General features: G+C 36.3%; 1 protein-coding gene across 1 annotated transcript in view; it reads left to right on the top strand.

The window, feature by feature from the left end:
• The window catches only part of ATRNL1 (attractin like 1), a 578692-nt gene that overhangs the window by 205530 nt on the left and 356851 nt on the right, over positions 1 to 16311 (top strand). Inside the window, exon 12 of the mRNA XM_036736548.1 lies at positions 3429 to 3508. Within this exon, the coding sequence (XP_036592443.1) occupies positions 3429 to 3508 (80 nt within the window). The remainder of the gene's footprint in view (positions 1 to 3428; positions 3509 to 16311) is intronic.

Here is a 16311-nt window from a genome sequence, read left to right as displayed (position 1 = left end):
AATTCAAAGAAAGGAAGGAAGGAAGAGAAAATAGTATACTTGGGTCTGTATTCCAATATCAATTCTTTCTCTGGAGGCAGATAGCATTTTTCATCATGAGTCCTTTGGGATTATCTTGGATCATTATATTGTTGAGAAGAGCAAAATAATTCACAATTGTTCATCCTATAATATTGCTGTTATTGTGTAAAATGTTCTCCTGGATCTGCTCACTTCACTTTATATCAGTTCATGTCAGTATTTCTAGGTTTTTCTGAAATCACAATGCTTGTCATTCCTTATAGCAAAATAACATTCCATTGCAGTCATATACCACAACTTGTTCAGCCATTCCCCAATTGATGGGCATCACCTCAATTTCCAGTTCTTAGCCACCATAAAAAGAGCTGCTATAAATATTTTTGTACAAATGGGCTCTTTTCTTTTTTCCTTTTTTTTGGGCTCTTATTGGGATACAGACCTAGTAATGGTATCGCTGGATCGAAGGGTATGCACAGTTTTATAGCCCTTTGGGCAATAATTGTCAGAGAAAAATATATACAATATTTAAATCTTTTAAAAATTCTTAATCTTTCTTAATATTTTTAAAAATTATTTTCATTTTCAAATCTTCTTCTTCCCCTTACTGCCCCCCCCCCCCGCAGTGAGAAGGCAAGCGATACAATATCTATTATACATATCAAGCCTTGCAAACATATTTGCATGTTAGCCATGGGGTTAAAAATAGTTCTCTCTCCAGATTTGGTAGTATTTTTCATTGTGAATTCCCTGGAATTATCATGGCTCATTGTATTAATCAGAGTAGTTAGGTCTTTTACTGTTTATTATTAAATTGTTGCTGTTAATGTGTACAATGTCCTAGTTTTGCTCTCTTCGCTGTGCATTAATTCATTTAAGTCTTCCCCAGGTTTTTCTAAAACCATCCTCTTCATCATTTTTATAGCACAGTAGTATTCCATCATAAATCATATAATTTATTTCACTGATGGGCATCCTCTCAATTCTCAATTCTTTGCTACCTCAAAAACAGTTGCCATACATATTTTTGGATTTTTGGATATTTTCCTTTTTCTTTGATTTCTTTGGAGAATGGACCTAGTAGCAATATTGCTGGATCAAAGGGTATGCACAGTTTTATATAACCTTTTGGGTATAGTTCCAAATTGTTTTCCAGAATGATTGGACCATGTTTTAAAATCTTTCAGTATAGTTGAAAGAGATTTTTGAGAGATAGGGATGATGATAAGTTTTTCTCACAGGTTAAATGGAATTTTTTATATTAGTCGAATTGTGTTACGTACTTGTTGCTCTTCCCAATGAGCTCATATGAATTTAAATTTCATAATGGTATTGTAATTTTTCTACTGCATTGGGAATTAGCTCTTTTGTTAATATTAGTGTTATTTTTCTTTCGCATATCCAAAGAAATGTGTTGCTTGTCATAATTAGCATCACTAAATCACAAGACTGAAAAGGCACTAGTAAAATCAGGCTAGATCACTAAGTTTTTAGGCTAAGTCAAATTCATTCATTTTAAATATATTTCTGTAGGGTATTTTATAACTTTCTTTGCTGGTTTGGGCTATTATATGAAGTTCCTGTGTCTTACTAATATTTTGCACTTTATAACCATATTTTCTTATAGCCCTTAAAGTTGTTGAGGAAAGCTGATTCTTTTCTATTTCTCATCTAAAGTCCTTATGCTATTGTTGTATTTATTTACTTTTATCCTTTATTATTGTGAATAACCAGTCCTTTCATATTAAAGATTAACAAGTGACCCTTTAATCTTCTCACCTCCAGGAAAGATAACTCCATACTACTTGCGTTTTCCATATTATATTATGTAAAAATTATGTTCTAAAGTTATGGTGAATAGATAATGTACTGTCAGTGCTGTAGAGTGTAGTATACAATAGTCTAGTCACAAAAATTTATTACCTCCAGCTTTGACCCTTACCAAATATATGATAGTAGATAAGTCTCAACTTCTCTGGTCCTGTTTTATGAGTTCTAAAATAGGCAATAATATGGATACTACCTACCTCACAGGCCTTTTGTGAGAAATTGTAAAGCACTATGTAAATTTGAGTTATTGTTATTTAGCATTATTATAACAATGAGGAGATAGTTATAATTGAATATGCAGGCAAGTAGGATGAGATTCATTTTTAAAAAATTTTCCCATGATGTAGCATTTATAATCCTAGAATAATAGGATCATAGATTTGCAAGGGACTTCTCAGGTGATCTAGTCCAACTCATATCTGAACAGGAATCCCTTCTTCAGTAACCCACACAGTTTGTCATATATCCAGTCTTGGCTTAAACACAACTCCTGAGGCTCTTTCCAATGGATAACTCTATAAATCTTTACCTATCTCTTGGTCAAGCACTCTAACTTTGAATTTTGGTGAAATTCTTAATTTTTGTGTCATAGTAAGTTAGGGATTGTTTATTCTTATTACTACTATTATGTCCAGAATTATTTAAGTAAGGAAATAAGTAATTCACTAAAATCTCAATTTCCTAAGCACATTTTGGGCTAATTATTCCTTATGGTAGTTATATGATAATATACTCTTTGAAGGTGATATCTGTCCTAAAATGCAGCCTGCATTGATTTCATTAAATGCTAGGGTCTGCCCATAGACATTTCTAAATGTCTAATAAATGACACATGACACTCTATTGAGAATCACAAATAATTGATGATTTTTTTTCAAATCACTAAACCCAAGTAAACCCCCAAGTGTTTGCTACAATTTTATTTTAAGTGTATAGTAAATAACAGACATTTCTCAGACCTATTTGACTTCTCATATCATTTATGTACTTAACGAATTTTTCATTACTTTCTTTTGTCTCTAAATTCTCTAGAATCAAAATCAACTGTTTTTTTCCTCCAAAATGTGAAGAGCTACTATGAAATTTTTGTGCGTATGTATGTGTGTGTGTGTGTGTGTGTGTGTGTGTGTGTGTGTGTGTTATGAAGAGGGTTTACTATTTTCATCCTGGTACAGATTTTCCAAAACACATCTCTGATAAATATTACACAGATAATTTGAATTTTTATGTTTTAGGTTAAAAATTTCTTATGTTTTCATTTTTATTAGTTTTCCTGATATGCTTGTAGATATAAAATTTTATAAAATTGAATTCCCTTGTAAACATGTCATTTGTGAAGTAGATTTACTTTTATCCTATTCACTTATTCACTTTTTAGTATTTTCATTGTAGAAAACTAGTTCATAGGAAAAAGTAATTATTGATATTAGGTAGTTGAGATGTTAGTTTACAACTTATTGTTTCATCTTTTCAAATTAGTGTAACATGAAATTTCACTTAATTTTTTCATTACTTTGTAGCATAATTTTATTATTTATTCAGGAAAATGTATTTGTTTTTTTTTTTTCATTTTAGCATGTGATGAATGGAAAATTTTACCTAAACCCAATCTTCACAGAGATGTCAACAGATTCGGGCACTCAGCAGTCGTTGTTAATGGGTAAATGAATATACTCATAATTTTTTGAAGGATAAATGACTATCTGCACATGTTTAGTGTGATGCCTTTCAAGTTTGATATCAGTGACTTTTATGTATCTAACCATCAATGCAAACATAAACATTCTGAAGTAGCGCGTAATGGAATATTTTTATTTTATTCTATGCATATAAATCTGCACAAATTTTTATTCTCATTCTTAATTCTTTTGGGTTAAGCACATTAGGGAGAGTGGACAAAGGTGTTAAGAAGTAGGCACTGAAAAGGAGATAAGTGAAAAATACTATATGTGGATTTTACCTCCTTTAGAATTATGGCTGGGATCAATCCTGATAAATATTCTTCTCCCAGGAAGGAGATCTGGAATGACTTCTTTCAAAGACAGATTTTCAGAAACACAGTCTTACTTAACTCCTTGATATATAGAGTATATGGCATGATGAGACTTGTGTTCTAGTCCTAGACCTGTGGCTGACTAGTTGGGTCATCATGGGCAACTCACTTAATTCCATGGGTCATATTGTTGTTGCTCAGTTTTTTATTTGTAAAATAAACTAGATGACTTGTAAGAGCCCTAAAACCTGAGTTCAGATTTGGCCTCACTTACTTGTTGTATGACTCTGGGCAAGTCACTTAACCTTGTTTGCTTCACTTTCCTTATCCATAAAATGAGCCTGAGAAGGAAATGACAAACCACTCTAGTATCTTTGCAAAGAAAATATTTTTTTTGTATTTTTATTATTTTAAAAATATTTTTAGTTTTCAACATTGATTTCCACAAGATTTTGAGTTACAAATTTTCTCCCCATTTCTACCCTTCCCTCCACTCCAAGTTGGCATATATTCTGATTGACCTGTTCCCCAGTCTGCCCTCCCTTTTGTCACCCCACTCCCCCCATCCTCTTTCCCCTTACTTTCTTGTAGGACAAGATAGATTTCTATACTCCATTGCCTGTGTATTTTATTTCCAAGTTGCATGTAAAAACAACTTTTTTTGAGCATTTGTTTTTAGAACTTTGAGTTCCAAATTCTCTCCCTTCTTCTCTCCCTACCCACCTTCCTCGAGAGGGTAGGCAATTCACCATAGGTCACACGTGTATCATTATGCAAAACACTTCCATAATAGTCATGTTGTGAAAGACTATATTTCCCTCCATCCTATCCTGTCCCCATTTATTCAGTTTTCTTCCATGACCCTGTCGCTTTTAAAAATGTTTGCTTTTGATTACCTCCTCCCCTGATCATTCCTCACTTCTGTCATCCCCCTTCTCTTATCCCCTTCCCCACTACTTTCCTGTGGGGTAAGATACCCAATTGAGTGTGTATGTTGTTCCCTCCTTAAGTCAAATCTGGTGAGAGCAAGATTCACTCGTTCCCTTTCACCTACCCCCTCTTCCTTCCAATAGAATTGTTTTTTCTTGCCACTTTTATGTCAGATAATTTACCCTATTCTATCTCTCCCTTTCTCCTCCCAATATATTCCTCTCTCACCATTTAATTTTATTTTTTTAGATATCCCTTCATATTCAACTCACCCTGTGCCCTCTATATATATGGATATTCCCTTCAACTACCCTAATACCGAGAAAGGTCTCATGAGTTACAAATATCATCTTTCCATGTAGGAATGTAAACAAAACAGTTCAACTTTTGTAAGTCCCTTATGATTTCTCTTTCCTGTTTACCTTTTCATGCTTCCCTTGATTCTCGTATTTGACAGTCAAACTTTCTATTCAGCTCTGGTCTTTTTATTGAGAAAGCTTGAAAATCTTCTATTTTATCGAAAATCCATATTTTGCCTGGAAGTATTATACTCAGTTTTGCTACATAGTTGATTCTTGGTTTTAATTCTAGCTCCTTTTACCTCCAGAACATCATATTCCAAACCCTTTGGTCCCTTAATGTAGAAGCTGCTAGATCTTGTATTATTTTGATTGTGTTTCCACAATACTCAAATTGTTTCTTTCTGGCTGCTTGCAGTATTTTCTCCTTGACCTGGGAACTCTGCAATTTGGCTACAATGTTCCTAGGAGTTTTCTTTTTGGGATCTCTTTTTCAAGAGGTGATCGGTGGATTTTTTGAATTTCTGTTTTACCCTTTAGTTCTAGAATATCAGTGTGGTTTTCCTTTATAATTTCTTGAAAGATGATGTCTAGGCTCTTATTTTGATCCTGGCTTTCAGATAGTCCAATAATTTTTAAATTATCTCTCCTGGATCTATTTTCCAGGTCAGTGGTTTTTCCAATGAGATATTTCACATTGTCTTCCACTTTTTCATTCCTTTAGTTCTGTTTTATAATTTCTTGATTTCTCATAAAGTCACTAGCTTCTACTTGCTCCAATCTAATTTTTAAGGTGGTATCTTCTTTTGTGGGCTTTTGTTCCTCCTTTTCCATTTGGCTAATTCTGCCTTTCAAGGCATTCTTCTCCTCATTGGCTTTTTGGAGCTCTTTTGCCATTTGGGTTAGTCTATTTGTAAGGTTTTCTTCAGTATTTTTTTGGGTCTCCTTTAGGAAGTCGTTGACTTGTTTTTCATGATTTTCTTGCATCACTCTCATTTCTCATCCTAATTTTTCCTCTACTTCTCTAACTTGCTTTTCCAAATCCTTTTTCAGCTCTTCCATGGCCTGAGACCAATTTATATTTTTCTTGGAGGCTTTTGATGTAGGCTCTTTGACTTTGTTGACTTCTTCTGGCTGTATGTTTTGATCTTCTTTGTCACCAAAAAAGATTCTGTAGTCTGAGTCCTTTTTCTCTGACTGCTCATGTTCCCAGCCAACTACTTGACCATTGAGCTTTTTGTCAGAGTATGACTTCTTTTAGAGTAGAGAATACTTTGTCCCAAGCTTTAGGTGCTGAGCTGCTGTTTTCAGAGCTACTTCTACTCCAGTGACCACAAGCTCTGCCATACCAGCACTCCTCTTCTCCCAGGAACCACCAGCCAGGACTGCAACACAGATCCAAGCAGGGCAAAGCAAGGGAACTCTGCTTCTGTGCCAGCAAAGCAATCCCTGCACTCCCACTCTGATAGGCCACTTTATTCCTCCCACTGGACCTGGGGTTAGAAGCAGTCACAGCTGGAGCTCTGGAAGCAGCCTCAGGAGCTTCCTGCTGCTGCCATGCCACTTCTGCCACCCCCCTGTGCCTGGGCTCAGACTGCCCACTTCTCTCTCCCAGATCCAGCAGTTTTCCCACTAACCTGCTCTATTGTCTTTGGTGTTTGTGGGTTGAGCAGTCTGGTAACGGCCAAAACTCAGTGATTCATGGCCCTAAGGCCTGCTCTGCCCAACTCCTTGTCTGGTGGATCCTGGCACAACCCACTGGGCTGTGCTCTGCTCCCAGCATAGTGCAATAGACCCTTCCCAGTGACCATTCAGGCTGTCTTGGGCTGGAGACTAGTTCCTCTCTATTATTTAGTGGGTTTTGTAGCTCTAGAATTTGTTCAGAGACATTTTTACAGATGTTTGGAGGGATTTTGGGGAAAGCTTAAGCGAGTCTCTGTTTTCTAGATGCCATCTTGGCTCCTCCTGTTGATCTGTTTATATTGTCTCTGTTTGTATTTGCTCTGAAGTTTCAGGCTGCTGGCTTTTCCCCCTGAACTAAGTGAATGATATATGTATGTTTAATTAAAGTGAGATTGGTGACCCCTTATAATTGCTTTCCTTAGAAAAGCAGATCAAAAACTGTGCTGGCAGCCCTCCTGTGTGCTCTTGTTGTTGATCTTTCACCCCCACAACAGCTGCTAGCAGCATTGTTGTTACACTTGTTTACTGGTTTAGATGCATAAAAATTATTTAATAATGATATTGCTTTTTGGAAATTCAATTCAATTCAACAAATATGTAATTGCCTACCATGTACAAAGATGAAAGATACATAGTATTAATCTAATGCACCCCCAGTCAAATGAGACTAGGCAGAAATAGAACATGTATAGAGATAAGTATGAGACAAGGTAAATGTGATAAGGACAGAAAAAAGATGAAGACGAGGTATTCTAGAAACATTAGAAAATGTTACATCTGAGAAAATCAGGGCACACTTTATAGGGAAAGCCTCTGAGTCAGGCTAGAAAATATCCCTAAGTAAAAAGGAGAATTTTACTTCATTACTGTCTTATAATTCAACCCATGGCTGTCAACATCTATTAAATGCCTACAGCGTGCATGACAACATACCAAGCACCAGCAACTGTGAGCTCACTGTGCTGAAAGAGTCTCAGCATTGAAAGCAGAGGAAATGTATTCCAGTCCTGCATCTCTCACTCACTATCCCTGTGGCCTTGGCCAATCACTTAACTCTTTGGACCTTACTTCTTCCATAAAATGATGAGAGTCTAGTTGTCAATCTATCATCACACACATAGTCGCACATGCACACACACAGACACACACAACCCAGATCTTTTTTCAAACAAATTGTAAATGAGCCACATTTCCTGTATTTTATACTTGTAAGCTTAGCTTTTTGAACCCAAGTGACATAATTGTCTTTTATGTTTATTCCTATTAAATTCCAATGTAACAGATTTGGCTCAATTTTCTAGGCTATTGAAATCTTTGAGGATGTTTATTATGTCATTTGACATGCTCCCTATCCTCTTGTCTTTGTGCTATTTACAAATCTGATATAAGTGCTTTCTACAATTTTGTCCAAGTCACTGAAAAAATATTAAATAGATTGCCAAGCACAGATTTCTGGGGATCCCCACTAGCACCCATTATGATATCAAACCATGAATATCTCCTCCTTTTTCCTACTCATTCTATCAGTTTCAAATCTCCTTGCACTACTTTTTAGCCCATGTCACTCTATCTTTTCCAAAAAAGTAGCTTGAGATACTTTGCAAATTTTTTTTCTAAAGATCAGATATCATATTTTTCAGATCCACCAGTTTAGTGACTCAAAAAGTTAGGTTAATCTGCCATGACCTGTTCTTGATGGAGCCATGCCAGATCTTTGGGATCATTGCATCATTTTATAGTTGTTTAATAACCATTCCTTTAATATTATGTTCTAAAATTGTGCCGGGATTAAGGTCAAATGCACTGGTTTGGAGGTGCCACGTTTTTCAGACTCTATTCTCATTTTCTACATAAATTCTTTTGTACCTCTGCCATTCTCCATAAGGACTATTTAATGGCTCACTAATCATATTTTCTAATTCTTTCAGTAGCCTATTTCATATTGGCTGGCAATTTGAATTTATCGAGGGTCTCTTAATCTCTCTTTACTTCTCTTGGGTATGAACCCCCTATTAATAATTTTTGTTCTTTCCTTTCCAATTTAAATTTCATTTTCCTTGGCAGAAGAAACAAGCAATATAAGAACTCAGCAGCTCTTATTTCTCTTGATTGTTGGTTATCTCATCCACTTGAGCAGCAGTCCTCTCTCTTCTTTTGTCCCCAATATAACTAAAAACAAAACATCCACAAATAGAAAACAAAACAAACCCCTTTAAATACTTTAGATTGTTTTTTTGCCAACTTCAGTTCATTCTGAACATCACTACATGTGATAGTTATTGTTTTCACTCCAGAGATTATTTTTCCTTTTGTCTTCAGAATTTCATTATTGAGACCTTCCAGTTTTTCCTTTATTGACTCCTGTAGAATTGTATGTCATAAAATAAAATTTATCCTTTATTTCAACCTTGTGAAATCAACTCTCCTAAAATCTAGGGTTTATGTCAAATTGACTTTCTTCTCCTTAGTTGCAAATTCTTTTTTTTAATTTATTTTTATTTTTAGTTTACAACATTCAGTTCCATAGGTTTTTGGGTTCCAAAATTCCTCTCCCTTCCTCTCTTCTCTCTTCTACCCCAAGATAGCAAATGCTCTCCTCAAGTTCCGCATCTTTTTTTACTCCAGTTCTCTTTGTTGAACAGAATAAAATCTCAAATAGCAGCTCCCACCCATATTTTTAAGGATTAAATTATTAAGGGAGCTCAAAAAATTCTCAGTTTCTATGCTTTTGGCAGAAAGTTCCAGATGCTTGGAAAATTGAAGACACTCATTTTTAATCATGACTCTGTGCCAAGCTTGTGATCTTCTACCTAAAATCTTCATCAATTTCTCTTTCTGTCCATGTAAATTATAACTATAGTAAACACCAAATGACAATATTACTTCTATATCCAACTGTGACTCCTTATCCAAATGCTATTCAATCTCCTCACTATTCAGGTGCTGGATTTTACACATGATTATAACTTGTTGACATCCAATAATATAGACTGCCCACCACATTTGGAAAAAGGCATTAACTAATCAATCATTAAGAAAGTGTAGAAAGAGAACAGAAGAGATTCCAGGATGAGAATCAGTCAATTAACATATTTATTAAGCATTTATTACATTCTCGTGTTTAGTATACAAGTACAAAGAATGAAACAATCCCAAATGTAGTGAGCTTCCATATTAATGAGGGAGTAAGTACATATAAAAATAGAGCATAAATAAAGTGAATTAATACAATTATGTAAAAAGTATTTAAATATAAAGTAGTTTAAGAAGGAACATATTAGCACTTGAAGGGATTAGGAAAGGGTTCATAAGGAAGATGGTGTCTGAGCTGCCTTTTAATGGAAGAGAGAGACTCTGTGAAGTAAGGGGGAGAGGAGTAAGGGATGGCCAGTACAAGGGCACAGAAATGGAGGCTGGAGTACGATGTATGAGAAACAGAGGGAAGATCGGTTTGACTGGTTGAAGTACGTGGGAAGGAAAGTAATGGCCAATGAGGCTAGAAAGACAGTTGGAGTAGTACTTTAAAAGTTAAACAGAGGAGTTCATGGTATATCTTAGAGGCAAAAAGAAGCTCTCAGAGTTGATTGCTTGGTGTCAAATTGATGTTCCCTCTGTTTCTCATACATTGTACAGCATTCTCTCTTTAACTTTTTCTGTCCCTAGCAAGAGATTACTATGGAAAATCTTTAAATATAGCTTTTTCAGAGCTTTCGTTTAACTTTTCATAAGTATGTATAAAGGGGTCTCTCAGCTCACATGCAAATATTCAAATTAAGTATTAAATTGAAGACAACAGTTATTTTTCTTCACCAAGGAAGCCACAAAGGATTCATGAAGCCCAAAAACAGATGCCCATAAACAGAAGACATATCAAGCACTTGAAGTAGCCACTAAGTAATCAGTACAAATCTCTTGCCCTTCTAGTGATGCCTACTTTTCTATCAGAGTCCTAGAGTTCTTCCTATTCAGCACTACCCAGTAGAAAGGAACTCAACCTTAAGTTGTATAGCAACAGTGTTACTTGCAGCTACTGTGGAGGTGTAAGACCAACAACACCAGCACACAGGAGGGCTGCTAGCACAGGTTCTTTAATCTGCTTTTCTAAGGAAGGCAACTTTAAGGGGTTTACAGTCTCAATTTAATTAAACATACATATATCATTCACTTAGTTCAGGGGAAAAAGTCAGCACCCTGAACTTTAGAGAAAACACAAACAGAAATTACAAGCAGAAATTATATAAACAGAGCAAATAACGTAAATCAGCAGACAGGGCTTCTGTCTGTCCATAGCAATACATGCATAGTTACCAGAGAGAGCAAGATCAAATTCTGGCTTTTCAAAGCCCGGGGGCTCCTTAACGGTTACCTAGTGTCTCATCCGGCTTTTCCAATGAGTGAGCCCCCAAAACAAAATGCTAACCTGAGAGTGTGTGTATATATACATACATATATATATATATATATATATATATATATATATATATATATATATATATATATATATATGCTTATTTAGGGACAGAGGGCATCACAACCATTTGACTCAAATTCATGTGACTTAGGCTTTCCTGTGACTTAAGCAGGTCATCAAAGACTCTTGATTCAATCAAAGACTCAATCAAAGTGAGCTTCCATGCCATCTTGGGGAGGGAGGAGGGAGGGAGGGGAGAAAATCTGGAACTCAAAATTATGTAGAACCATGTGTGGTAAACTAAAAATAAAAAATATTTTATTTAAAAAAAAAAGAAATTTGATTGCCTTAGTGCTGAGAAGCACTCCAAAAGAAAAAAAAAACAGAAAAGCTCCACTTTGCTTGCCATTACAGGTTGCTAGCAGGGAAGCCTCTTGGAATTCTGTTGAATTCATATTGTTGTCCTACAGTTTAGACTCTTTCTGGAAAACAAACATATTCTGAGGCTGCTGGATAGGCAATTCCCTTCCCATTGGATCTACACTGTCCTGACTTACAGTAATAATGGAAAATAGTCTATGTCATTTGTTCCTCAGTGGAGCCACTTTAGTCTTTTATTATACTCCAACAGCAAGGGCCCCTGTGAACAATCGTCTTCTCTTTCCAGGCGACTTGGTGCTCAGAATTTCTCCTTTCTCAAGTAGATAAAGTCTTGATTTTAGTAGTTACTCATGAGGTAACTCCCAAGGCTAGCATTGTATAATACATATTCTTTCTCTGACTAGAAGATATTATGCTGTCTAGGAAATCTTTCCTCTTAAAATTGGGAAACATGAATATGTCTATGAAGTCCTGTGGCCACATGGGTCAGCATATATAGTACCCTTTTGATTTTACCCTAAGGAAACCATTAACAGTTTTTGGGTTTGGGGATAGGAGAGGGAGGAATTCTACTCTGAAGGGCATCAGGAATAAAAAAGAGCCTCTTCCCCACCCCGACTTTGCCAAAAATTAATCTCTATAGAACAACAGAGAAAAATAGCCCATCCCTTAGGATGGTGTAATGGCAAGCAAAGTGGGACTTTTTGTTTTGCTCTTTTTTCTTTCGGAGTTCTAGTGCTTCTCAGCACTAAGGTAATCAAGTGCCTTTGATTGAGACTTGCTTTTGTTTCAATCAAGAGTCTTTAATTGAATCAAGAGTCTTTGATGACCTGCTTAAGTCACAAGAAAGCCCAGGTCACATGAGTTTGGGTCACATGAGTTTGAGTCACATGGTTGTGATGCCCTCTGACCCTGAAGAAGTGTATATATACTCTGAGGTTAGTATTTTGCTTTGGGGGCTTACTCACTGGAAAAGTGTTCATGTGATTTGACCAGACAAGACTCTGGGTAGCTGTTAAGGAGCGCCCCCCCCCCCACTCCCCCACCGGCTTTGAAAACCCAGGTGTTGGTGCCTCTTTCTCTGGTAACTATTGCTATGGAAAGATGGTTAGAAGCCCTGTCTGCTGGTTTGTGTTATTTGCTTTGTTTATATAATTTCTGCTTGTAATTTCTGTTTGTGTTTTTTCTAAAGTTTAGGGTGCTGACTTTTTCCTCTGAACTAAGTGAATGACATATGTGTCTTTAACATGAGATTGTAAACCCCTTAAAGTTGGTTTCCTTGGAAAGCAGATTAAAGAACCTGTGCTAGCAGCACTCCTGTGTACTGGTGTTACTGGCCTTATACCCCCACAGCAGCTTCTAGTAACATTGTTGTTACAGATGGGCATTCTTAACCTTTTTGTGTGTGTTATGGATCTCTTTGACAATCTGCTGAAGCCTGTAGACCCCTTCTCAGAGTAATGTTTTTAAATGCATAAAACCAAAAGTATATGATCACAAAGGAAACCAAATATATTGAAATACTGCTATTAAAATATGAAAAGAAAGATAAGTTTACATGCCTCAGGTTAGGAACTGCATTGAGTTCTGGATGTAATTAATTCATACTAGGACAGACCTACTCAATCAGACATAATTAGGAGTTTTCTTTTGTTCTATGGGTATTTTTCACACTCTAGCAGCGGGTGAGATATGGTTTTACCCAATAAAAGTTTTACACAAAAATTTACCTCCTAATAAACTCATCAAAAAGATTAGAGAATTCTCTCATCAAAACCCTTCTCCCTGCTTTGTATTTTAAATATTGGCCTGGAAATTGAAATTTATTTTTAGGTACTAGCTACATAACTAGATGTTCACTTTCTGATCCAACTTTTCTCTCCTGATATCCTTGTTTTTGTTGATGGTAGCAGTCATATAAATGTTACTAGTGCTCCTAAGATCATATGACCATAGATTGAAAGGGAACTAGAATAATTTAGTATAAACCCTTAACTATGCAGATGGAAAAATGATTCCTAAAATAGTAGTGACTTGTCATGGGTCATATAGATAGCTGAGAAAGGATTTGAAGCCAGGTCCTCTAACTTCCAAAGTCTTAATTTTTTTCTTAAGACTCTATGTTATTTAGTAATGCTTTCTGGATTCCTTATAAAGTATCATTTCTTGAGTATAATTTGTGGCCTCATGAACCATCAGGAGTGATAACTTCTATTACTTATAGTTAACTAGTTTGCTCTGTCTTGGTAGGTTCTATATCACATCTTGAGTAAATGCTTCAGGAAGAAAGAAGAATGTTCCACTTTTATTATCAGATCAATGAATAGCTGCCTCAGGACCCCTCAGAAAGGAGTCACCAAATACCACTACTCAAAGCCTTATGAGATGATCACTCACCTGATAGCACTTGTGTGTCTACAGAATTATTCTTTGCAGAATCTGTATTTTTTTTTCTTTTCAGAGGTTTTAGCCTCTCTCTTCTTTAGTTTCCTAACATATTAAGTGGTCCCTTTATTTCCTTTCTCACCCATGTCACACACTCCTGACAGAAATAGGATTCTTCCCTGCTTCTTTATATCTTTTTTCTTCATTTTTATATTTGAAGCCTATATTCCATTTTTAAGAAAAATTCTGTTATTCTAAAGAGAAAGAGACATTCCTTAAACTCTCTAGAATGTATTCCCTGGAATAGATGCCTGTTCTAAAGGTAATAAATTTGCTTTTGTCTTAAACTTTTTCTTTTCTCAATCCTTCCATCTTGCTGCACTCACTGAAACCTGGCTCCCTCCTGATAATAGCTTCCATTCTTTACAATACTGGTTGCACTTTCACTCATACTCCTAACTTACTGGTCTTAATGGGAGAGTTGGAATATCTCTTGCTCTGTAGAAACACTTCCAGGTTCTCCACTTCTACTCCACTCCTTCAGTAACCTCTTCTCCTTAGGGCCATTCAAAAATATATTTGTCACCTATTCTAGATTCTTGTGGCTGTAATCTGTTGATCTCTAGGACATTCTCCTTTTTTTTCCTCAGAGAGTTCAGTGCCTGGCTCACCGTCTTTTTCTTTTCCCCGACTCCTGCCCTCATACTACTGGACTTCACCATACATACTGATACGCCCTCAAACACCTAGACTTGCCAGTTCCCCAAGTTTATACATTTACCTTGACCTTCTCCTCCATCCCACTTCAATTACACACAGAATTGGTCCTGCATATGATCTTATCATCACCCACAAGTGTTACACTTCCATGTTAATGAATTCTGACATTTCTCTGATTATAATCTTTTATCATGTTATTTTTCCCCTAACCCAGTTCTTCATCTTCACTATGACCTTGAATCCCAGACTATCGCCCTTGCACTGGTTGCAGTCTTCTCCCTTCTTTGTTGTAATCTCTTAGTTAACCAACTCTACACTGTAATACATCTGAGTCCCTTGTCCCTTATCATGTCATTGATTTTGCCTTGCCAAACCCCAAACTTGGATTTTTCCTACCATCTGCAACCCATGCTCCTATTCACCTGCTCCTGAATAAAATTGGAACAAATCACAAAACTGTGTCAAATAGATCCACTATGAATATATATATATATATCACATAGTCTTAATGGGGCCCTCACTATAGCAAGGTAATTCTTTTATCCCTGTCTAGTGAATTCATTATCCCATTCACCAAAACTTCTGCTGCAAACTTTTCATCTCTCCTCAAATCTCTCCATACTTTCGCTCTCTCAATCAAGAGTGCCTCATACTTCCATAAGTTATTGGGTTATTCACCAAGAGTTCCTTCTTCTCAGATCTCATATCTCATGTCATTCAGATATTTTCTTCCAGTACCTTCTCCTTTATTGCTCTTTCACAAGAAGAGAAAGCCCTTCTCTTTGCTAAGGAAAACCTCCTCTGCAAGCACACATGATCCTGTTCCATCCTGTCTTCTCCAGTAGATTATGTCCACTCATATTACTCCCCACTCACTTATCTTCAATCTCTTCTTCTCTTTGGACTGCTCCCTTGAGGCCTACAAACACAATCCTGCCTTCCCATCCTTCTCTTCCTTTGATCCATACATCCCTAATAGCTATCATTCTTTATTTCTTTCTTCATTTTATGCCTAAACTGCTTGAGGAAGCCATTGACAATTGGTGCTTCTACTTTTTTCCTCTCATTCACCTAACTCTGCAATCTGGATTCAGACCTCATTATTCAAATGAAACTGCTTTTTCCCAAACTTGGCAGTAATCACTTAATCTCCAAATCTTCTTATGCCTCATTTTTCTTGTAGTTTTTGTAGGTTTTGATATTTTAGATCACTCTCTTCTCCTTGATAATCTATTCTTTCTAGGTTCTGGTTACACTGCACTCTCCTGGTTCTCCTCCTTTCCATTTGACCACTTCTTAGTGGTCTTTGCTAGATTGTCATCTAGTTTACACCTGCTAATTATGTGTTTTCCTCAAGTCTCTGTCCTGGGCCCTTTCCCTTCTCCTTATATACTTTTATATTTGATGATCTCATCAACTTTTATGGATTCAATTATTGTCTCTACGCAAATGATTGTCAGATCTATTTATTTAGTCCTAAGCTCTCTTGGAGTTCTACTCTTACATTGCCAATTTCTTACTGGATTTTTTTTGGAGGGGGGAAGGCAGGGCAATTGGGGTTAAGTGACTTACCCAAGGTCACACAGCTAGTAAGTGTGTCAAGTGTCTGAGGCCGGATTTGAACTCAGGTCCTCCTGACTCCAGGGCCAGTGCTCTCCTCA

This window comes from Trichosurus vulpecula, chromosome 8 (genome assembly GCF_011100635.1).
Source record: "Trichosurus vulpecula isolate mTriVul1 chromosome 8, mTriVul1.pri, whole genome shotgun sequence".
Classification (NCBI taxonomy): Eukaryota; Metazoa; Chordata; class Mammalia; order Diprotodontia; family Phalangeridae; genus Trichosurus; species Trichosurus vulpecula.
This window is presented reverse-complemented; position numbering and strand designations above follow the sequence as displayed.